Source organism: Cariama cristata, unplaced genomic scaffold (assembly GCF_000690535.1).
Source record: "Cariama cristata isolate BGI_N322 unplaced genomic scaffold, ASM69053v1 scaffold8967, whole genome shotgun sequence".
In the NCBI taxonomy this organism is placed as follows: Eukaryota; Metazoa; Chordata; class Aves; order Cariamiformes; family Cariamidae; genus Cariama; species Cariama cristata.
The window spans coordinates 1-25,083 of record NW_009624888.1 but is presented as its reverse complement, the minus strand read 5'-3'; the positions used below and the strand labels follow the sequence as shown (position 1 = coordinate 25,083).

At 39.7% G+C, this 25,083-nt stretch overlaps 1 protein-coding gene across 2 annotated transcripts; it reads right to left on the bottom strand.

Annotated features, from left to right (window-relative positions):
• Window positions 1–386: 386 nt before the first annotated feature.
• On the bottom strand, window positions 387–24,829 carry RPA1 (replication protein A1, 70kDa). 2 transcript variants are annotated; one of them, XM_009703360.1, is made up of 16 exons: window positions 24,783–24,829; window positions 24,447–24,525; window positions 23,792–23,900; window positions 22,860–22,948; window positions 18,123–18,209; window positions 16,781–16,913; window positions 15,746–15,848; window positions 14,554–14,622; window positions 14,217–14,409; window positions 12,957–13,096; window positions 11,154–11,302; window positions 9,724–9,856; window positions 8,505–8,681; window positions 7,094–7,201; window positions 1,790–1,876; window positions 387–1,391 (listed from the first exon to the last, which is right to left on the bottom strand). In XM_009703360.1, the coding sequence occupies exons 1-16, from the start codon at window positions 24,822–24,824 to the stop codon at window positions 1,284–1,286; spliced, it is 1,806 nt and encodes a 601-aa protein (XP_009701662.1). In that variant the 5' UTR covers window positions 24,825–24,829; the 3' UTR covers window positions 387–1,283. The 2 variants fall into 2 exon arrangements, with proteins under 2 accessions (XP_009701662.1, XP_009701661.1); XM_009703359.1 differs by having other exon boundaries at window positions 18,117–18,209; window positions 24,783–24,824.
• Between the last annotated feature and the right edge of the window lie 254 nt (window positions 24,830–25,083).

Genomic DNA, 25,083 nt, shown 5'->3' with positions numbered 1-25,083 from the left:
GCCAGGGAACACATAATTAATGTGATTAGGAGCACACAGAGCTAGCATGCTCTGCTGACTGAAAAGCCCAGTAGCATAATTACTGTTTTCTGTACTAGCTCTATGTCTGAACAAATCTCAAAGCCTGGTTAGTTTTAGACTGCTGTGTAAACGTCAATAAAAATCCCAGAAGTGCCAGCTCATCAGCATTCTCAGGCACAGAAATGGTGAAAATATCACTGCATTTCCATGCTGTTAACATCAGCCAAAGAAGTCTCCATTCTTCAGCCTAACCTTAGAGTTTGTAATAAGGTAACATCTCCCCCAAGTGAATGCTTATTATGAAAGCTAATTAATTGCTTTCCAGTAATGAGAAGTCTTTGGTGTTCAAAGAAAGCAAAATTCACTACACAGGAATTAAACAGTGTTTATTGAAACAAAGCTCCCCCCATTTAAAGACCTGTTTCTGATTAACATCCTTACAAATAAAACCAAAGAAACTGAACATACAAACATACAAAATATGTATAGGCAGGAAGTGCAAGCTAAAAATCAGTCAAAAATCCATAGTATTAATTGAAGAGAAAACTAAAGCAATGCTTTGTAGTTGCCTAGATTTCCCTGGGGGATGGAGAGTCAATGCTTATCTGCCTTCCTCAGAAGAGACAATTTTGATTAATATCAGACCCATCTGACTCAGTCTATTAAACCCTGAAGGAAGGATATTCTTCAGATATAAGAGATATGTCTTTGATTAATAATTCTACCATATTGCATTCTAAGCATTAACAACTGCATGGCACCTGTGGAAAGAGAAAGCCTTTGAATTCTATGGAAAGGAACTGACTTGCGCTAATAGACCTGTTCTCCTTCATCCATATCTGAAAGCTGTACGACATTCCTCCTCCTACCCTCTGCTGAACAAGTCCAAGTGTCAAGGGTGTCACTACCTCCTTGCAAAGAAGACATAATGGTTATATAATTCAGCTTTACATAGAGTAAGAGAGCAAAGTTACTTCAGACATTCTGAATGGTTTGTCTAAAGACCCTGGCAATCTCTCTAGAGACTTGCCTTTAGAGCTGTCACAGCTTAATAGACCACAACAGTCTACAATACTGTGGCCATTAGAGTGCACTCTTACCTACCAGGGGCATATCTTCAGAGAAATGCATTAAGTCGCTTAGCCCACTACACTGGACTACCATGCACGGTGTAATTAACGAGTGAGGAAAAAGTCAATGTAATATCATCTATTGAGTTTTTTTCTGGAAGTTCTAGCTCCCATCAGTCAGCACCAGCCTCCTCACCCTAGTTGAGCATTTCTCCTGATGCTTGCGATCAACCTCTTGCTGTATTCTCTGTAGTTCACAGGTTTGACATCCACTGCTGTAGCCTTAATACGAGACTCATCCTGTGAAAGAGAAGTATGGTATGTAAAAGAAGAACACTAAGCACTCTAGGCATTTGGTTCTAACCTCCTTCTGCCCCAGTAACTTACTGCTCTTGGTATGAGGATTAGCTGGGAGTCCAAACATGACTCCCAGAGCTGCTATATTGTTTTTACTTGAAATAAGCCAGGCTTGACGAACCTGAGAGGAAGCAGTGTTAATGACAGTGGATCCTTCCTTCCGTGCTCAAGACTGCTGGTATTTGTGCAAGCAAGTAACTTTGGAAACTTCTGTTTGCTGTGAGCAAGTATCTTTGGAAACTTCTCCCCACAAATAGAAGAGGAGGAAGCCACCTCCTATGGCGACAAGTCAAACTACAAGAGCCACATGCTACATTATTTGCCTTTTAGAGGATACTTACATTGTAAGTCTCCAGTTTTACTCGGATCCTGAACTCGTACGTGTTGAAGTTTGCATTTTGGAACACTTCTTCAAATGCCTGCTCGTTCTGTGAGAAGGACAAAGACAGGTATCAGCTGCAGACACTCCAGGCTTCCGGTAGTACCATGAACTTTCAGAACAGCTCATCTTTTGCTGATGTTGGCAAATTGTGGAACTAACTGGATCATGCAGGCAGAGCTGAATCTTCCATCAAATTTTAGATGCCAAAACCGTAACTTACAGTTTTTCTTAAAAACTTTAGTTCAAGGTGAAAACTTTAGCTACCTAAATAAAATAATGTACAGTTGCACTGAATCTGCAACCAAGTATACAGAATGAAAATACTGTAAAACTACACGAGATTCTCTCATGCTGCTTAACAGGCTAATTCTGATGTTCTGCTATGATCAGAAACACTGAGAGAGTTAACTATTTCCCTATTAATCGTCTTATTAGGCATTCTGTTTCTCTGCTTACCCAACAAGGCTGTATGTATTCTTCACGTCCTGACACAGACCTATTTAAGAGGATGTTCTATAAAAAAGTGGATGCTTGTTTTGAACATGCTTTTATAACCATTAGAAGACTCTGTCATATTTATAACATAAGCTGGTTCTAATTACCGTATGAACACTAAACATCATCATCATCATTTATAACAGACAATTTGTCAAAACAGTAGAAAAGCAGACAGGTTCTGGAGACTGTGGAAAAAGTTTATTTTTGTAAAAATTAGTTGTAAAAACCTTTGCTGACATTCCACAAAAATCCTGCAGCCCCATGATGATACAGACAAGTCATTATTAATGCATTTATCTACCAGATGCACTTGACTAGATCAGTCACTCCAGCAGCAGACAGAGCATCTGATCTGGAACTGAACCCATCTCAGTTTCACTTATATTCCAAGTATTACATCTGCTGTTTTTAAGTGTGCGCACCACTATTTTACACTACACAGTGATTCTCCTAAGGTTTAGAAAAGAACAACAAACGAAGGTGAACAGTAGCAGCTAGTTTCACAGACTGCAAAATTTAGGCATATACTTCCTGAATATTAAAAACCCCTTCTTCTGACCATCATATGGATTAGAGGATAACAAAACTCACTTAATAAAGCATTTGGCTTCTGTTTCCAGCTCTGCCACAAACAATGCTAACCATTAGTGAGTGGAAAATGCCGTTAGCATACCAGTCACTGCTACCCTACATTAGCTCCTTTGGTAACAAGCACAGCGGAGAAGTAGATGAAAAACCTTGCATGCATATCGATGCTTAGCGTGGTCACTGCCTGTACGTGGACTCAATACATACTGTGAGCAGTGGAAAGACTCCCACTAACTTCACAGGATACTGCATCAGGTCTTCAGAGAAAAATCACTAAGAAAGCTTACTGAAAACGCATCAAGTACCATTTTTAAAGGCTCACAAAAGTGTCAAATAAAAACCAATTTCTCCTGGAACACAAAGCATTCCCGCTCAAGGGCTCATTCCGTATTATGTTCCATTTTCTATCCTCAGCCATTTCCATTAGGCAGCTCTTCAAAAGACATTACATGTTTGTACTGTTACATAGGATCTGCTGTTTCTCCTTCCCCATCCAGTTCTCTTCAGCATTAAAAGTGACTAAGAAATTTTGTCTGAACTCTAGCAGAGATTAAGAATGACTGAAGGTAAGAAAATATTGACAAGTTAAGAATGTCTGAAAATGGAAATGTGAAAGCGTAAGCACATCTAATTAGAATGCCATAGCAATACATCCTTCTACAGAACAGAGGTATCCAGCCTCCATAGTATCACAAAAACATAGCATCCCAGAACCACAAGCTTTGTGCCACTTACCTTAGACAGCTCAAGTACAGGAAATTTCCAAAAACCATTTTGTATGTAAATTAGAGGAAAACTAGCCCTGCTTTGCAGAAGCAGATGAGGTCTACAACAGTGTCTCAGGACAACTGGGACTATAGCCTCAACAACCCCTCCTGTTTCATTTCCATCCTACAGCCAAGCAATGGGTTAACCAACAACTGGTATATCTACGGAGCCCCAGTATCAACCAGTCTCAGCCTGGGAGCACAGCAATTCAAGAACTTACTATGCTTTCCATCATTTTTAAAAAAACCAAAACAAAACCACACAGATTTTATGTAGTAGACAACTAAAAAAAAAAAAAAATTAAAAAAAAAATCAGGAAAACATACTTTTGGTTGGAAGAAAGGAAAATGCAGCAGAGGGGCATACAGTGACAAAGGGAAGAAAATACTATCTGTTAGGGTTTAATTACTTACAACCTTATAAACTGTTCTAATCTGTCAAAGAAAGATCACTTAAGCATCTCAGCCAATGACCCACGGTTTCTGCTGATATTTGGTGAGGGAAAAAAAAAAGCCTTCAGAAGTGGGCTAACACACAAGTTCAAAAAGCTTCCTGCCTACTTACAAAGATACATACAAAGTGTTCTGGAACTTTTTGGTTTTGTAAACAAATTTTTGGAACACATTAGGGATAACATTGTTAGCATTCATGGCTAAAACAGTTTTTTTGCAGATTCTTCCAATCTAGGTACAGTGATAAAACAGCCCGTCCTTTCTATCAGAGTCCTCATGTGTTAAATCTGTCAGCCCTCTAAAGGCTGTAGTACTATCATCAAGTAATCAGCTGTTTCTTGAGGTCCAGGTGATAAGGACAGGCTGATCTCCAGCTTTTAACTGCCAAAAGAGCTCAGAGATAGACAGACTGACTGTGGGAGCTAACTATGGGGGAAACCAAGCAAATCTCTGTTCTCCAGGCAGATGGCCTGTGGAAAATAATCCTGAGGAGAGTAAACAAGTCCCTGCCAAGAACTTCAGACTAGGGAGAAGCAATGATTTGTGAACTTGTAAAAGATACTGAAGTCCAACATCTGGAGAACAATCTTGGGCTGCAAGGCACCCGAGCTGGCCTATCCCCCCCAGAGTGGGCAAGATCAAATTCTTGCCAAATGCAGTTGAATATCCCTTTCCTTCATATGGCACTTTTGTGCCACAGTTGTGAAAGTATGTCACATAGATGTTCACGTATCCAAGAGTCAGGCCACTGAAGAACACCAAAACAATGAGCAGGTGGATCAGGTTGCTGAGATTGAAGTGGCTCAGGTGGATCTGGATTGGCCACGTAAGGGTGAATATTTTATAGCTCAGTGGGTCCATGACACCTCAGGCCATCAAGGAAGAGATGCAACATATAGATGGGCTCACGGTCGAGTGGTGGACTTGAGCATGGACACTATCACACAGGTTATCCATGAATGTGAAACATGCACTGCAATCAAGCAAGCCAAGCGGTTAAAGCCTCTTTGGTGCAGAGGACGATGGCTGAAATATAAATATGGGGAGGCCTGGCAGATTGACTATATCACACTTCCACAAACCTGCCAAGGCAAGCGCCACGTGCTTACAATGGTGGAAGCAACCACCGGATGGCTGGAAACATATCCCGTGTCCCACACCACTGTCCAGGAACACAATCCTGGGCCTTGAAAAGCAAGTTTTATGACAACACAGTATCCCAGAAAGAATCGAGTCAGATAACGGGACTCATTTCCAAAACATAGACACCTGGGCCAGAGAGCATAGAACTGAATGGGTGTATCACATCCCCTATCATGCACCAGCCTCTGGAAAAATCAAATGATACAATGGACTGTTAAAGACTACGCTGAGAGCAATGGGTGGTGGGACCTTCAGACACTGAGATACACATTTAACAAAAGCCACTTGGTCAGTCAACACTAGAGGACCTGCCAATCATGCTGGCCCTGCCCAATCAGAACTTTTACGTACCGTAGAAGGGGATAAAGTTCCTGTAGTGCACATAAAAAAAAAAATATGCTAGGGAAAACAGTCTGAGTTATTGCTGCCACAGGCAAAGGCAGCATTTGTGGGACTGCTTTTGCTCAAGGACCTGTCACAGAATGCCAGAGGGTGGGGAAGTCCAATGTGTACCTCAAGCGGATTTGATTTTGGGTAAGAATAGCCAATGATTCTAATTGTATGATGTTAATTGCTATATAACACTGTATATCATCACTTTTATGGTGGCTATATGTCATATCAAGGATATTACAGTAAAAATCACCCAGATTAATGAAGAATGAACTTTGATGAAACCAGACAAGCGCAGTGGTGATGGAATCAGAACTGGCTTCAGCATGCAACAATCCAACACCACATACCATCTTTCCTGCCCTGAAAGACTGTTACGACAGATGGAGTCCAAAGTCATGGACTAAATGAACTCAACAGACATTTTATGAGGATGGCCCATAGACTAAGGGAATGATATTCTTGTGTATATATCAAAAGCCAGGAAAGGTGATGGTCTTTAACTGGGATGTATTGGAAAGTGTGGGACTTAATCTATACATTTACATCACGCCCAAGGGGTGGATACTGTCCTGGTTTCAGCTGGGACAGAGTTAATTTTCTTCCTAGTAGTTGATGCAGTACTGTGTTTTGAATTTAGTATGAGAATAATGTTGATAACACACTGATGTTTTAGTTGTTGCTAAGTAGTGCTTCCTTCAAGTCAAGGACTTTTCAGTCTCCCATGCTCTGCCAGCAAGGAGGTGCACAAGAAGCTGGAGGGAGCACAGCCGGGACAGCCGACCCAAACCAGCCAGAGGGATATTCCATACCATAGAGCATCATGCCAAGTATATAAACTGGGGGGAGTTGGCTGGGAGAGGCTGACTGCTGCTTCAGGACTGGCTGGGCATCAATCAGTGGGTGGTGAGTGACTGTACTGTGCATCACTTGTCTTTCTTGGGTTTTATTTCTCTCTCTCTTTTCATTATCTCCCTTTTCATCACTATTATAATATATTTTATTTAAATTATTACACTGTTCTTATCTCAACCCACAGGTTTTACCTTTTTTCTGATTCTGCTCCTCATCCCACCGGCGCATGGGGGAGTAAGCGAGCAGCTCTGTGGTACTTAGTTGCCGGCTGGGGTTAAACCACAATAATAACCCACTGCTTTTGCCACCTCTGCTGACTCAGGAGTGCTATACGTGCAGACACAGGGATGCCATCATGCTCTGTGATGGATCAGCACTGGTGCTCCACACACACGTTACATCTTTCTCCAAGTTGCCTTCAAAGTCAACACTACAAGAATATTTCCTTACCAGAAGGATCAAAAAAAAAAAGGCAAGAAATTTGAGGGCAGCCCAACAACAAGATGTGTGAAACACAGTTCAACTTCTAGACATTTACTAAAGATACAGTAAGCTAATTGACTGACCTTTTCCTTCAGTTCTCCCAGGAAAGCTGCATTTTGCCCAAGAATGAATTCTGCCGATTCTTGGAAACAAGTCACCCACTGATACTCTAGACAATCTGCAATGGTCACCTAAAACCCAATGAAAAACGAAAAGGTTATTTCATCCAGTTGCCTGTTCCTCAAGGAAGACACAAGTACAAAAAAAAAAGTTTATTTCACAGCTATAGAGAGTTTTAAATTTCCAGTAACTATCAGAGTCCTATGTACCATAGGTACTTTCCATCACGGAGGGTGGAAGGCAATGACTTACTACCTTTTTTTTTTTTAAAGCTCCATAGAATGTCACAGTAACTTAATGCAAGTTAATATTCACAGTACACCGTGTCACAGGAAAAGGTCAACAAGATCACAGTGGTACACACTGATGGATATTCAGCTCTGTTCTGCTGTCACTGATGAGCTGTGAGCAGGAACAGGTAGCCCAGAACAACCACCACCAAGGGGGACACCAGTGAGATTGCGAATCACATTTACTTTGTACATACCCGAGTACTTGAGCATAAACACATGTAATACTATGTTATGAGGAAACTATCAAAACATTCAAGGACAAAATAGAGCAGTAAAAAGATCAAGTACCAGCCTCACATGCATTTCCTGGCTGCTTTGACAATTAGGAATGGGAAAATAGGAGACACGCTGTTCTGAAGGCCTTGATTGTACCCTCAGTATCCCCTTTATATTCTACGAGAATGATTCTGCTATGTAAAGTAGTTCGTGCATTCCTAGAAGTTACCCTGCTAGAAATTATTCAGAAGCAGTTTGTGTTCCAGTGAGACGGCAGGGATAGTTCCCTTCTCTGCATGCCCACCTGGCACAGCATTTCTAAGAAGCAGATAGAACTCCAACTTAAAATGTAAAACAGAAGAAGGTTCAATGCTTATGGTGTAAGCGGGCATCACAATAACAATCCCCAGACAACTTTCTGAAGCAGGCTCCGTTAAAGCATGAGACAGAACAATACCTACCAAAAAAAAAACGTACTAAATATAGGTAGCAGCTGTAAAAGTGCAATTACTGCTCTCCAGAAATGCCATTTTACTTCAGTTTATCTTCACTACTGAAGAGGCGTAGGCCATCTGTACTCTGCACTGTATAGTACACTTGGAAACCAGAATCAACTGAGCTAGCATCAACTCTTTGGCAAGGAGAAAAGCTTTTAATTGGAGCACTAGGAAAACAAACTGCTAATCAGCTCAATGAAACATCCCTCACTCAGGTACAGCATACAAACCATTTAAATATCCTCTAACCCACAGGCACCACAGATAGAAATCTTTTGAGAAAATGGGGTGTTAGAGTGCTGTTTGTCTACATGGACTGTACAAAGAAAACAGTGAGAAACACACTCTCCTCTAATTCTTTTACTTACCAGAAGCATCATGCGGTACTTGAAGTTGGGGAATTCACGATCACACTTTTCACAACGGTACAGTCCATTTTGTTGGTCTATCACTTTCTTATTGCAATCCTGAGAGGGACATGCCTGGTACATACAGTTCTCCTTGCGCAGATGTACAACTGTGCCCACACAGCTAAAATAATCCGCCTAGGAGAGTGAGTGTGCAATATTAGCCTCAAAATACTCAATGTTTTCCAATTCTGAATTAACTACAAAAGAAAGGTACCAATATGTGGATATTTAGGATTAGAAAGCTTAACAGCTATGGATTATTGGGAAACCGTAAATCAACCCCTCTGTTGCAATAATTTTCAGGTTTCCATTATGTTAAATAAAGCCCCTACAGCAAGATTATTTTGTGTTTCCATTGCAGGAGACTCCAATTGCTAGGTTTTCTTTAGATAAAGCATATTTGCTTCCCTATTGTGTCTGTTTAAATCTTCACTTTTTCACAGGATTAAGATTCTGCACTTTCCTATGCTTCTTTTGGGAGCCAATACAAAAACCAGAAAGCTTACTGTGTAGTATTACAGATAAGCATTTGATTAAACTATAGCCTGCAGAACAAAATACCCACTCACCATACTAAAATAATCATCCTAATGGTTTAAGACCACAGTCAAGTCTTTCAACAGATAAACAGAGGTTGCTTAAGAAGCATGTGCAAAAAATCTCACAGAAAATAGTTGAATTACATGTAAAGTTTTTTCCTTAGACACAAGTTCTTGCATATCCTGAATGGCTTAGCACTTAAGTTTGGGGAAAAAAAAAAAAATAAGTCAAGAAGCAGTATAAGCCTAGGGAGATTACTGGACTGGAATGCTAGAGACCCGGGTTTTATTCCTAGCTTTTCTATTGACCAAGTGTGCACCCTTGAAAACCACTTCCTCCTAATGCACCTGTTTCTCCTAGAACACTTTGTGCTATTTATATGAACATCTTTGGGGTGAGCTCCCCGCCATCATTTATACAAGGCTTAAAATCCTCTTGCAAACATAATATCATGCTGCAACATCAGCAACAAGCTTGAATTTATTTGAAAAAAATTATTTAATAGCATAAATTCTGAGACAGTAAGCACATACTGCTCAACAACTGGGCTACTTCAATAAGGAGCATGCCTGCATAAAGTCTACCTTTTTATTTTCTCCCCAGTACACAAGGCTTGTACTCAGTGGCCATGCTTTACCTTATCTCCTTGTCCCAAGTTCTCAGATTTGACTTCAAACAAAGTTTTCCAATTGGTATTCACTCCAGATGCTGGCCCACCCCTCACATCAGAGATTGAGGCACATTCCAGAAGCTGCCCCTCAGAGTCAAACCTGGAGCCACAAAGATGCACTTCTATTTTTGGATAATAGACCATACAGACTTATCAAAAACTTACATTTCACTTCAGGTACTTAATACATGAGGGATCTTTTTTATCAATGATTGCAAAGGAAACAATTACAGTAATTTGTGTACATTGCAAACAAAAAAAGTATTTCAGAGTAAGTTAATAGTCCGACTTAATTAGCACAGTATTTTATGAACCCACAAAAGGAGGACAGCTTTGTTCTATATAACTGCAATTTGTTTGCCAGCTAGTGGTCAAGCCATGCACTGCATGCTTCTTAAAGGCAGTCAGATAACAAGATTTAAGGGCATCAAGATATTTCCATAATTAAAATTAAATTACACGGTACCATTATCTTCGCAGCAGCTTCGAAAGAAAAAGCAAATAGCATTGAAAAGATTATGCTTCCTCTGTTAAAATAAGAAAGCACAGCTTTTCAGCAAAAGGTTGTACGGCCATGCCATTGTGGTGTTTTTTGTGATTTGAGACACACACAGAGAATCAAAAACTGAACTTAATTAAACTGTGACAGTAATAGCTAAGACCCACAAGCAATTTTATCTTCAACAACCCTCTGAAATTTGGGAGAACCACAGCTCAACGACAAATGGATGATGCCATTATATTTTATCCATGTTTGGGTGATTTAACTAGAACCTGAAAACCGAGGATTCATGAATCTGACCCTGTCAGCACTTAACCCTATTCCTACATACACCACATCTCACCATGCTAGTAGTTATGGCAGACAATTTAGCAACTACCTACAGTGGAAGCAACAAACCACCAAGAAATCACTTTGTTTTCCTGACAACAATAAAGATGTTATTTTGCTCTCTGAAAAATATCTGATAAGGAATAGACACTGGAAGAAGTTAACATAGTGCCTCCAGTCCATACTAACAGAGTGTATATCAGATTCCACACAATGGAAAAAGTCTGTGAAAAAAATATTGTTCTCTCAGATCATGCCTCAGAAAGCGGAGCTGGTCAAGTCTGATTTCATGCTGCCTTCCAAGGCTTTGGGTCAGCACGCACTACACCTATTTCAATTTTTCAAGGTCCGTCATGGAATTATCAGTTTTTGAATTGAACAACTTAAGAAGGACAGCCTTTCAGGCTCTGGTGCTTTCAAGGAAGAGAAGTTTCTGTAACCCTGGAACCCATATCCTCTGCTACCTTTCTTCAGTACTATACAGACTGCTCAAGTATAGAAAAACAGAATAAAACAAGAACTCCACAGCAGGCTGGAATGAATCAACATAAACACATGCTCATACCATCCTCGGAGCTTAAAAGCCTCTGGGCTATCGGGGTTGATGACAACTGTACTGGAGGACAGGACAGACAGGCTTCTACCACCAAAGTCAGAGACTCGGGCTCCTTTGATGGCTATCACAGGTTGTCTAGAACCATCAAACTGTTCGGCCTGCATGTGTGAAAAAAACAGAAAACTTTAGTAGCACCCTACAGTAAAGGTACTGAACTTGCAGTCATAATTCACAGGTCATGGCAAGAGACCAAATCTGAAACAATCTATCTCACTGTATTTAGAAGGTAAAGTTTTAAACGATATCACTAGGAGTTTAAGAAAAGGCAGCTAACTATTAAAGCTGTAATCCTAATACCCCATTTCCTGGGGAACCAGAGAATCCTTAAGTCACACCACTGGCTTTGAAAAAAAGGATTGGTCTCCTCCATTAGGAGTTTTACACAAGAATCTCAGAAAGGGAGATGGCTTATAGGAATAGAGATTTCTCCAAACAGGAGAAGTTATTGGGTCAGATTAGACTTTTCAGGAGATGAAACAATTCACTTGGCTTGACAGAGCCAATCATGTCTATTCTACTACAACTTAAAAAGTAGAAGTGTAGGTATGCTGCCCAAACACTACTTCTTCTGACTCTCCATTTTCTGTTTTTAATCTCATAAAGCTGCTTTAATGCTGTTCAATTGCCATCAGTTTGTTATCTGAGTAAAGTCTGACACTAACAAAGAACCTCCTGGCATGAGAGAGGTTTTGAAAGGTATAGATTTTCTGGACCCCAGACCACTTAGCAAGCAAGGGGAGGATCATAACCTGAAAGACTACAAACGAGCCAGAGTCAGCAGTAGCATTCACTGTATCCACGAGATGCAAAAACACAAAACATATCCCAGCAGTTAGGGCAATGACTGTTACAAAGGAGATACAGATTCTAACCCTAACTGTGCCAGCTCCAAGCCATACGTCAATTCCCCTCCACACTTGTTGTCTCTATTCTACAAGCAAGTAAACAGATTCAACTTTGTACAATGCAAACCCTGATCTCTGTCGGAAGAGTTATGCCAGGAATTGATTATCAATAGCTTCTCCTATAACAACCTGGTTCAACCTCAAAATGTTGTGATACTGAACTTCAGTTTACTTCATTTGTATCAGCAGATGGTTAATGGTGTTTAGCTACCTACAGTATCAGTGCACTTGATCATTTAGCCATAAAGCATCACTGTCAAGCTGGCAGGATCACTCCCATTTTATAGACTGGAACATAAATCCCTAAGTATCTACAACACTGGTGGAAAACAAAGCAGCCTGTTCAAACGATAAAGAAGCAGTTTACTGCAACTACTCAAACCTTCACTTCCAAGGCTCTGATGCTTTAAACTCCTAGTCTGAGATACAGCCTCTCAATCCCCTAGTTAAGCAGCAATTTATGCAGGGTAACATGTATCCCACCCTATGAATAAAATTCGTCTCAAACAAGACAGCCATAGCCACTGGGCATTTTCATAATCAAACTGCAACTCATATCCTTTCCTAAACCAGAAGCCTGTTGTTATGTTTCAAGCCCAAAGACTGAAGATGTCTGCAGTTGTTCAGAACACATTAGTCAGATCATGTCAGCAGTTTGTCAGAGAAAGGTTAAGAACATCACACCTGAATGAAACCAGACAGTCTTTCACTTTCTTTCTGCCCCTGATCCTTAAACACCCAGGACTCTGTCTCAGTGCTATGCCCATCTCAGATGACAATAAGCACACTCGTTTCCTCACCCTACACAAAGGAACCTTTGCTTAAGAACAGGTAAGAAGGCACATACCTCATTTCCCCATAGCGTAGCTGTCACCATTTTCCCTGATGCATCCATCAGATGCACGTTCCTCTTCGATACCTCCCTATTGTTAGCTTTCACTGTAATTTTAGTGACATCTTCATAGCTCTTACAAATTCCAATTACATCTGAAAAACAGTCACAATTTAGTTAGAGTTACTCAAGGGTCACAATTGGGGAACACAAGATCACAAGAGAAGAATTCAAACCTACTGTCAGATTTTTACCTTGTATCCCAGCTCCCTATTCAAATCAAATCTAATATGGAAATTAAGTGTATTACAGTAGGAATGCTCCACTACAGAACTCTTCAGTACCTTAATTTTGTTGAAGAATTCATTAAGATATTCATGAAGGCAAGCCTTGACACATTAGCAAGATCAAGGCATTGTACTATCCTTTCCCACCACCTTCTGTCAAAGGACTTCAGCCCTGATCCTGCAACACACACTCTTGCTGTTCAAGCACAAGTCTTTCACGCAAGGGGTTTCAAAGCGACTGTAACACGACGAAGCAACTGGCTAGTGCCTTCACTGTAGCCCCACAACCACACGCTGCAACTTAAACAAGTCCGAATGTTTGGGCAGTAAGAGCTAACACAATCCCCTTTGCACTCCCTAAAAATATACCATTTTTAATATTACAGATCTACCTTTAAAATTCCTAGCTGAATGCCTCTGAATCACAGGCATCTTGTGCCTGTGAAACCTGAGAACCCTCGCCCCCATCCAAGCCTCTGATTTTTCCGGAGTACTCTGCCCAACAAATTACAGAAAAACAAACCTCCGATACTCCTCAAAGCAAGCCAAAACAGTCATGCAACTTGGACTTGGATGCAACAAATTATGCCAAAATCACTACAGAGATAATTAGGTAGTGAAAGAAAGAAAGAAAGAAAGCAAGACCACGGAAGGTACGAAAAGCACACGTGCTGAGCAAGGACATTTTTCTTTCAGCCCTTTTCTGTGGAAAACAATGATCATAGTCCAATAAACAAGCATCATTTACTGTCTTTAGTTTGAAGTACAAATTTGAAGAAAAATCACTATATATTGTTAGTAGAACAGGGCAAAGACAACTTAACAGGAAAACTGCCTGAGGTATTTTTAATGGCAACCATCACCAGATAACTTCATTTAAGAGATCACAACACTTGAAGCACTGTATGCTCACTACCTCCCCGGTATCCAGGACACAAAAGTGAAACTTCAAAGCTTTAGAGCTTGCTATTTTGCTACTTAGACTGACCAACAATTGAGTCTTTCGGTGTGTTCTCCAAGTCAGAGATGGATACAAACTCAAACTGAACAGATGGAAGATGCTTGGCATCATCACAGGGCACAACTGAAGTCTCATTAGTGAATGTAATCTCATAGTCATTCTTAACAGCTGTATATTGCTTGTTAGCAGTCTTCAAATTGCCTTTGGTAAAATAATATACCTACAGGAGAAAGCAATGAAACAGAGGATAATATCAGAAGTCAGAGAGAGAAAATAGATTGTGTTCAGCTTTAAAAATCCTTGCTGTGCTGAAGTTCCTCTTTTCTAGCTCATGTCAGTCTATGAAAGCACAATGCTACCATACCTTGTTCAATTCAATGAGTGGAAAGAACTTGTCTGCTTGATCATTGAATGCAGTAGCTCTAATCTCACCCTGCAGGAAAATAGGAGAGATGGTCAGAACTGAAATTCAGCATGAAAAAAGAAATAAAAAGAAATCTTTGCAATGTTAAGTGGCATCAGTTCTACAGACACAGTGGGGTCTGCCAGGCTAGCTCCAGGCATGTGAGAAACAAAAATATTCTCCTCTCATTTGTAGTTATAGCTAAAATGACACATTCTACACCTGACCATCAAATCTCACATTCAAGTCTCGTTAGTATATCTAGAGCTTCAGAATGAAGTGCGTAAGAACTACATATCTCATGTATACACCTCTGAAAAGGTACTTGTAAAATTGGCATTAATTACCATACATACAAAAAAATTTCAATTAGATCATGCAGCTCTACACGTTAGCACACAGTATATTGCGATATCTCCCACTCATACATGATGTTGTCTTTAAGTAAGAATTAATAACTATTATAAACTCACTAGATATAAATATTCTTTTCAAAAAAATTTGAATACAGACAGTATGCAGAGAAAACAAATGGCTGATGGCAACATGTTACATTATTAACCTCACATTTTATACTAAACATAACCTAGAAGAATCTTGTTTGTTTTCATGACAGAAGGCTGTAATTTGATAAGAGGTTTGATGAACTGCAAGTTTACTTAGATTAACCAGATACCACTCCCCAAACAAACCGCAGATGAAATTTCCTAGTATTACAATAATTTGTACTCTGATTTCCTCATGAAAATGAAAGCTTGTAACTTGGAGGCAATACTCCTCTCACTCCTTGTTTCGTAATGTGTATCTAAGCAAGAATGAGACCTCACTCTCAATCTACAGGAAACCACCACAAACCTCAGTATTAGGTTGTCAGTTTCCATAAACAACTATATTTTGAAGGGGGAAAAATTCAGTCACACACTATAGACTTTGATGAAAAAATAAACAGTAATGCCATACATCTTATTCAGAATGAAGTCTTAAAACTGGGTTATGGATGCTCAGTTTAATGAATACAGGAATACAAGCTTCAGTCATAATAAAAAAAAACCCAACATTTTCTGTAATACACTTTATTTCCTCTATTCTGTCTTTATGAAGGGTTCATCAGCATCTGGCATACATTATCTTTTCCTCAACATATGACACTTACGCTTTCATCAACTAGCTCTATAGAAAAGAGCTTTCCTTCACCACGAGAGTTGCTCCATGTGCGAATCTGGCCTTTTTGGGTAACACGAGCACAAATGGTCCACCTGAAATCGTGCAAGAAATCACTGTTCTGTGTATTTATTTTTTTTTCCTCTAAAGAAGAGAGTAAATTTACAAACGTTTGGAACTGGAATGTCACTATTTAAAAGCCAGAATCTTCCCACTGCACCTCAGCAACTCTACCTGCTTTTCTGCTGCTTTCTATTTTAATGGCCTAGACCATTAAGGCAAAAAGTTGTAGAGAAAGCAACAAAGCCAGTCATAAAGCATCTAGTATGATAATAGTAGCGAACAATCCTTCTGCACAGAAGCAGGCCTCAAGTCTTTTCCTCTTCTAGGGTACGCTTCTCATACAGCAGTTTGCGCATTCTGAAAAGCCATGCTAGAACTCAAGAGCTCAACTGTAGGATTCCCATTTAACTTGGGTAATCAAATCAGTTTGCATAACTTAAAAATGTCATTCACGAAATAATTACATACTCATGCTTTTCAACAGAACAGTAGCCGAAGTGAATAGCTTACTGATGTCATTAAGTTACCAAAAAGAAGGTTGCTTCAGGGAAAAAAAAAAAAGAAGTCAATTGATTTTCAACTAAAATACTAAAAACCTATCAAGCTCAGCAGGGCAACTTCACCAAGACAATGCAAAGGCAAATCTCAGATTGTCAGAGTGTTGACGAAATTAAAAAAACAACAAAAAAACCAAAACCAAACAAAAAAACACCCCACCACACAACAAACAAAAAACCAAACCAAACACCCAAACAAGAAACAAACCCATACAGCTGTTTCTATGAAGGTTTTTTCGTTCGTTTGTTTCTCTGGGTGGTTTTGGAGCTATTGTTGGTTTTGTCTGAAGTTAACCAATAAAGTCAAAAGAATTCAAAGAATGATTTGACATGAGAAAGCAAAAAGAAACTATTGTTCCTTCATGCCTATGACGTTGAGTAATACCTGGCAAACCACAATAACTCACTTAGATTGGTATGGGTTCAAGCTGGCAATCGGTACTACTTTAGCCTGTGATCCCCCTGGTGTCTTCACCAAGCTGGGAGCGCTCGCTTTTCCAAACTGGTTTGAGGGAGCATGGTACTTCGGAGCAGCAGGACCTTTCAAAAACCACAACAGAGAGTAAAGAATTTCAGCTTTGCAGACAAAAGCCAGCTTAAGACCAACTCATGGTGCAAGGTCAGGTAGAACTTTTCCCACCACACTACGGGGAGCCGCATAGAAGGCAAAGTTAACACTTAACACTGGTAGGCCCTTAAAGCTCCATTCACTGCGCTATGTGGGCACCACAGAGTGGTTAAAAGTTTGTTGAATCACTTCTGCTCTCGGTCACAAGTATTTTCTAGGCTACAAACTGCTGCAGAAGAGACACTCGCAGACCTCTAGAGCACTTACACTGGGAGTGGAGATTTGTGTCCAGAGTCAATCGCTTAAACACTGTCTAAGCAGGAAGCAGCTAGTTAGCAGCAAATTCTCTAAAATAAGGCACATCAGGCTTTAGATCTATACCGTTTGGGGGAACAATTAAGGAATAGTACCCCACAATCGAATAATTTCCTGACATAAAGCAATACTGCGAATTCTACACTGAATCTCATCAACGTATAAGCATAGAACTCTTATGATCAGCTTTAAGTACAGGAAGGAAGAGCTCGTTTTCTGCCGCAGTAAACAGGTGACAAAATTTTACTATTTCAAAATACTTCTTAAATGCAGGGGTAAAGAACATAGACAAGTTAAAGTAGTACCAAGAGCTAGGACTGACAACTTTTCTGCTTCAAAAAGTCTACGGGTTGACATTTAAATTGACTGCCTTTTTCAGTATCTCACTATTTAAGTCTTGATCAAAAAACTCTCTCTCTAGATGTACTATCAAATAATTTCAGTCCTGTACCACCTAAACCGTTTGGCCTCAATATCTCAGCATCGGTAACACATCTGTTGGCCAGCTCCAAACCGTAGCCTACTTGGGTGTCCACAGAGCACTGTTTCAAGAATGCAAAATTGCATCAGACTAGATGTTCAATTTATATTGCTTCATCAAAGTTGCTTCCTTTTTTTTTTTTCCCCTTGGAGAAGGAGAGGGAAGGGAGATAGATTTATATTTTTTTCCCCTTTTAAAAAAATGTATTATTAAATCCAAGTCTACAGCAGCCTCTCTAGAGAATTCACCTTGTCAAGCTATGGGTTGGTCTTTAAGGGAGTGTTTCTTGTGCAATAGCATTACAGAAAGGATCTTTTTAAAATTTAAGCTATAGTTTTGCAATGCACAAATGGAAACTAGAATTCCTGCCCAGGATTACTCTTACCTGCCACTGGCAAATTGCCACTTTGTTGCTGTGGTTTGCTGGGTGCTGGGTTTGCTGCTGGAGCTAAAGAACGTTGCTGCCCTTGCCCTGGTAATCAAATAGAAAGAGACCATATAGTACAGTAGGGAGTATAGTCATGAAAACTACCCTTAAGCCTTTTTAGGAAATAAGACTTGCATGAAAAAAGATAATTTAAAACACAGAGAACACACGCTAAAATTCAGGTGTTATAAGACACAGCAGTAGCAAGCTATCTGTTGAACAATATTACCATGGAGGAATTTCAGTTAGATCTCTTTCCTCAAGCAACTGCTTTTTACTTTGAAAGAATTCAGGGTTGACAGTTATTTAAAAGGACAGCAGTGAAGTAATCTTGACAAATTCTCAGTTTTTATAGGCTTCTATTGCTCTGACAGGTAGTTTCTGCTACTGCCTAACAGCTAAGATAAAAACTGTAGCAGAATTCCCTCTTAAAACTCAGAAAGGGCCAAAAACCCACTGGGTCAAGTCAAACCTGAAGTTAACACAAGACAAAGAAAACACCTGCTGTATTTTATTTCCAAAACACAAAGATATTTAATGCGGAGGCAATAGAGTCATCATTTCAGCATTCACCAGGGTCCCTCTTGGGACACAGCAGTATAGTGCACAGGGAGCAAAGTAATGCCATAGTAAGTACACATCGTGCTTTTTTTTTTTTTTTTTAGATTCCAGGACTTTTACTTGCCTTATACTGATGATAAATTACAAGAGAAAGAGCAGAGTAACATATCTAGAGAAATAGTACATTAGAAGACTAATCTACCATTCAAAAAATTGAATTCCTTTACAGAATAATTGTCCTATCATATTTTGCCTCCATATGAGAAAATACCCAACATTTTTGTCTTTTTGGACGCAACTAATTCTTAAGCCATCAGTTTGCAGAAAGTCCTAGGTTTGAGCAGGCAAAGCCCCCCTAATTTGGGATGTGAGGAGGAAGATGGTCAGAGAAAGTGGAAAAGAAGGTCAGACTAAGCCCCTAAGGATCACATGGAACAAAAGCAGAGAATTCCAGAACAGAAGGGCAAGAAAGGATGGCTCAGAAGTAGAAGAAAGGAGCAGAAGCAACACAAGGAGACCCTGATGTAACGTCGCCTGATGTTGAATAGTCTACAGAGGTAACCCTCCAGTTATTTTTAATCCAAAACATGGTCCTTGCACAAAACCCAATCTGCTCCTCTAACTTGCCGCAGTAGAGTCACATCGGTGAACTGGTGACAGCAGTCTCCCTGGCAACAGAGTGACGTCAAACAGCAATGTGTATTTACTGCAGAATCCACTAGATGGAGAAACCAGATTTCACCCTCACTCAGCTGCCTCAGGTACTCAGAGGACCCAGTCAGGGTCAGTGCTCAACACCTCAAATTCATTTTGTGTAAGAGAAGACAACTAAAAAAACCCAACAAAACACATTAAGAGAAAAATAAGTCTGCTCAGGGAAAGCATATTCAAGAACAGGAATGCGCATATGAAACAGCAAGAGACTTCCTCGCTACTTTTGTTCTAAATGTGTTTTTTCCCCTAGGACTTTTTAATTAAAAATAAAACCACCAAAAACCAAACCAAAGACCCTTACATACATTAGAACACTCGTGTATTATGAAACACAAATTCATATTTTAATGGCTGCCTACCCAAAGCCTGGTGTTTCTCCACAGAGTAAGAATGTATTAATACATCTGTGCATGTGTTCAAATACAGAAGTAGCATAAATCTCTCTCCAATTTTCTCACTTGTAGAGTCTAGGGACTCCTAAACTATGATTTTTGGTGGCTGGTGGCCTACAGATCACTTAGGTGCTCAGAAAACTGACTCCTCTGCCTGGTTTTTGCTGTTAGTTTTTACTAGCAGAAGCTGAAAAAAAAAACACTTGATATACCTGATTACATTTCTGCTACATATCCTGGGTTAGTCAAACCCAAGACCTTCGGCCAAACCTGGCAACACAGCCCACTCTAATGTAATAGCCATATAACAGTAGTCCTCTGCTTCCAGTAATTTATTACCAAGAGGTAGTGCTACCATGCCATGGTGATAGAAGATCTGTCCCAGAACTGAGCAGCAGCATGGAGGGGGGAAGTGGAAGGAAGAAAATGCACTTTGAAAGAACACACGCTAAATCATGATGGTGGGAAGGGGAAGAATAAAGAGTTCAAGTGAACGTATAAGTATACAAACATTTCAGCATTGAAAGATTAATGATAGATGTTAAGCATAAGTAGCAAGTAATTGTCATAGTAAGAAGAAAGTCCAGCACCAGAGTAATCTGAATGAGATCAATGACAGTAATAACATTACCGCCTAGTCTTCAACAACAACTAAACTGCTCAATCTTAATTTTCAATACTATTATGAAATGCTGCCTGAAAAGTTTTTATGATATGTACTAAGAAGATTGTGTCTCCAGCTTCCTTGTTAGGCAGATTAACCACCTACTGCTCAAGTGTAAAGTGGCCAAAAGCCAGCTTCTCACTCCCCGCGGTCTTACTGTGGTATTACAGTCTAGGAAAGACTACTCCGTAATCCCAGGTCTAGCAATTTGAGATCTGTATTTCAAGCAAGACCAAAAGTAGGACTAAACATTCTTTTTAAAATACCTGAACTTTTTTTCCCCATGAAAACCACAAAGTGCTCTTAGATACTCATTCTGCATTAGTTGAGTGTTCGTCAAAAACATAATCTCCCAATATATACAGGAACTTAAAAAATCCGCAACTTGAAATACACCTCTGCCATTTTATCAAGGCCTTCATGACAATTCAGGCAGCCCTGCAAGGCTGGGTTAAGCCTATTTAGTTTAATTTAAACTATTACCATATTCTGTAACTGAAACCTTATTTAGTATCGAATGAAAGGGTATGAAGTCTGCAGAATAACGTCAGTGTTAAAATGAAATACGCATCACATCAAATTCGTCATCTCTTAACTGTCTAGCGCAAGACCACAGTTACTACGATCATAGACCTGTAATATCTCCAAAAGCACTGAGATTTGAAAACTTCATTGCCAAGTGCTTTTGCAAGCCCAAATGAAGAACACAACTTTGATCAAAGTCATGGTAATTTTACCAAAATTTATAGTCTTAGAGGTATATTTTCAGCTCAGTTCTGTAAGATATCACATTCCCAGTTGTTTCTAAGCAACAATACAATAACTGAAAAACACTATAGCTCACAAGCTCTTGTAACACATAAGCAAGGGAAATGGGAGAAAGGCACAAAACAGTCTGCTCAGGAGCTGTTCTGAAAATCTTGGTCTCTACAGCAACTGTGGGATTAAACCATAAAATCTGAGATGTCAACACATTTTTTAAACAGCAATTAGCTAAGTAACTATCAAAGGAACAATGGATTCTTTAGGCTCATTTAACAAACGCCCCTCTAATTCCCTAGGAAAAAGAAAAGTTAATGAAGAAAGATGTCTTTGCCACGAAGTCTAATTTCTACTTCGATTAGTAAAGTAGATTTTTAACCAGAATGGCAGTGCACCTACCACCACTGTTTGTCCAAAATATCCTACAGAAAATTCTTGCCACTAATGTGTAGTCCCTTAGTAATAAAAATCTATGAATTCACTTCCACCAGGAAAAAAAGAATTCTTCAAGAAGAGCTATTTGCTATTAAATTTCATTCGTCATCTGTATATACATCAATGACAGAGCTGTCCAAATATTTTCTTTACGTGCTTATTATCCTCTCTCTTTTTTAAAGATCAGAACATACTTTTGAGCATATCTCAGAGGGGAAAAAAAATATACTAAATCAAAAAATATTTGCCTGACAACTGTAAGCTCAGCACATGAAAACAAAGAACACAGTTACTTATGCAACATAATAAAAACAAAAGATTCGTGGCAGGTCAGACTGAGGTCCACCCAGCACATCATTGTTTTCGGATGGCAGGGTAGGAATGGGTGCTTAGGATAGTACATAGCTGGCTGTGTTTCCATACCAGTCTCTCATCTATGTACTTCGAGCAATCTAAGTTTTAGTGCTTCCTGAACCTAACATTCATGCAGAGGATGTATTGTTATGTTTAACAGCCTTTAATGGATTTTTCTTTCACGTCTAATTGCTTTTTGAATCTGTGCCAAATTTTGGCACCTACCTCAACAAGTTCCATAATTTAACTGTGCATTGTTTGGGGGTGCGGTACAGCCTTTGTTTTAAAACCACTACCTGACAATATGAGAACTAAAGAGCATCAAATGAAAGTAGAAAAGAAAGAGAGATTCATCACTCTTTATTCATCCCCTCCATGCCATCTTAAACTTTCATAGATCATTATTACATCTTCCTCCTGCTGTTTTCTTTCCAGACAGAAGAAATTATAATCTATTTGATTACTCATTATGAGGAGACATAGAATAGCTTCCGCATACTTACTGGAACTCTAGGTAGAGACCACTAACGTATAATAAAAACCTGTCAATGTTATCATAAGGCATAGATACTTCCCAATACCATGTCGAGATTGAAGCTTCAGCCACGGTGTAGAGTTTATTAAAATATTGACAAAACTCATTTTGTGTTACACAAACAGAAAGGATTTTGAAGATCTGGACATCACTGTTCCAAGCCTAAGAAAGCTGAACACGTCTGACTGCTTCTTTTTAAGCGAAAGAGAGAGACAGTTGAAAGTCTGTCATAACAGACAGTCTGTTCAAAAAGGTATTTGTTTACAGAGGGCACTCACCTTCATTGTACGGCACTGGATTGCCAATATTTCCACCAACCTTATCAGCAGTTTTCAGAACATTTAAATCCATCAGTATAACCACTCTCCTACAAACACAGAATAGACAGCAATAAAGACTTTCACTCCCTCTGCAAGTCTATCAGACTCTGAATGTCCTTTGCAGCGGTAAGAGAATCAACCATTAGGGGCTGATCCTTTGGACGAGGGATCTGGAAGACAGAAGCTCTCCATTGTCAACTTAGCCCTCTCATGAGGCACAAGTAAGCTTGAAACTGTATCGCATTTCATCAAGGACAGCTGATGGCAGGCTGAGTGGGCACACAAAAATGGCTTGAAACAACATAGCGTTTTAAAAGTATCAAAACCATGCCAGATTTCACAAGAGGGAATATATTTCCTGCCTCAGAAGAGTTTATATTCCCTCCACAAGAACACTGAATAAAAAGAATACAAACCTCAGTTCATATTCTCCTAGACACATACATAGTTTTTTTATAATCACTTCACTCAGATCCTTTCTCGTTTTGCAGTATACCACCTCCCTTCCCTCAAATTTTTATAAAAGAAAGACCAGATTCCAAAACACCTAAGTAACAAGAAATCTTCACTGTTTGTTTTCCACAGTAGATAATTTTAAGTGAATTTTAAAGAAGTTTTGTACAATTTGGAGTATTCAGTATTCCAATTGGGAACTTTAAATCACTAAATCGCTGTACTAGACAAATCTGAACCCACTGCAGTCACATTCTGTAATTTTTTTTATTTCTCCTTTTGCTTGTGCTGTGTACTTTCCCTCTGGCACCCTAAAGACTAAGTATTTCCAGGTAATCCCCATCAAAAGCATTTGACCTCTGCTTAGTCACAAAGGACAGAGCACTCACTAGTGCAGCTACCTCTCTGTAGAACCATACTTAACAAAACTTATATACCTTCCATCTTTCAGGCTGTTGACAATGAATCTGTTAACTTCACAAATACATTGGGCTGATAAGCGTTCCTCTTCCACCAGATAGTTTAGTTGTGTTGCCAACATGAATGCTGCAGAAACAGAAAAAAAATATTGAAACAATTAACACATGCCAGTCTTAAAAGGGTCTGCCACGGCTGGCCACAATTTTTCCAGCCAGTCTAGTGCTGCATTAGATGTACAACTTGCTCAGTTAGTTAACACATAGAAAACAGTGTAACTCCTAACAAGTCACCAAACTGAGTGTAAACTATACTGTACTTATTCGCTAAACTTCAGAGTGCAGTGATAGCTAGAATGACCATATATCAAAGAAGTCAAGGAAAGATTAAGCTAAATTACTTTAAAATCACTGTTATAAAAATGTGTATAGGTTTCTATAGTTTCGTTATACCCTGTAGCAAGTTAATTGCTCAAAGCTCACAAAGAAAGTTCCAGAAGAGAAGAATTTTGTCTAAGTGTTAAAATGCAGTTGCATACTTCAGTCTGTGGTCCCCATATAAGCCATATTCTCCCTCAGTACTCATTTCATCACTTTGCACCTAGACACCCAGAAACTTTAGCATCATTACCAACTCCACACTTACAAAAATCTCACTGCAGCGTATCGTACTTACAGGAGAGTGTGTTAACCCCATCACTCATCAACACTCGGTAACGTGGTGGCCCATTTCCAGTTGCAATAGCCCGTGTATTCTATGGGGAAACAACAGATTATTAGTTCTCATTTGTTCAGAAACTCTTCAAAAACTTAAAGCGACATCATAGCAAATGACCTATCTATTCAGCTTTTTTTTTTTTTTGAGCATCGATGCCAACAGCATAGCCCAAGTTATGTAAAACAAAACTAAGAGTACATCAGCCTTGGTCAGCTCCTCTGCAGAGGAAGTTTGGCTGCACTCAGAAGAGCACGCAGTCATTAACTGGCACAAGAGGTAACAGACAGTACTCACGATGACCTGCAGCACGGGCTTGACGACGTCCTCCCCCTTCATTATGGCCTGGAGAAAAGAAAAAGAGATCTTCAGGTGCCACCTCCTCACTCAGGAACACTTCACGACCCACAGCTGAAGAAGAATTGCCGTGGAATGACCACAAACATGGGAATGGTCATCACCACCGGACCCGGCCAGGGCCCTCCGTGCCTCCTGGGATCAGGCCAGGCTCTCAGCCTGGTTTCTGCCCTCAGGACCAGGCCAGACGTGGTGCCCAGCCCCCCTCTCCCCGGGTCCAGGCCCGACCCAGTCTTCACCC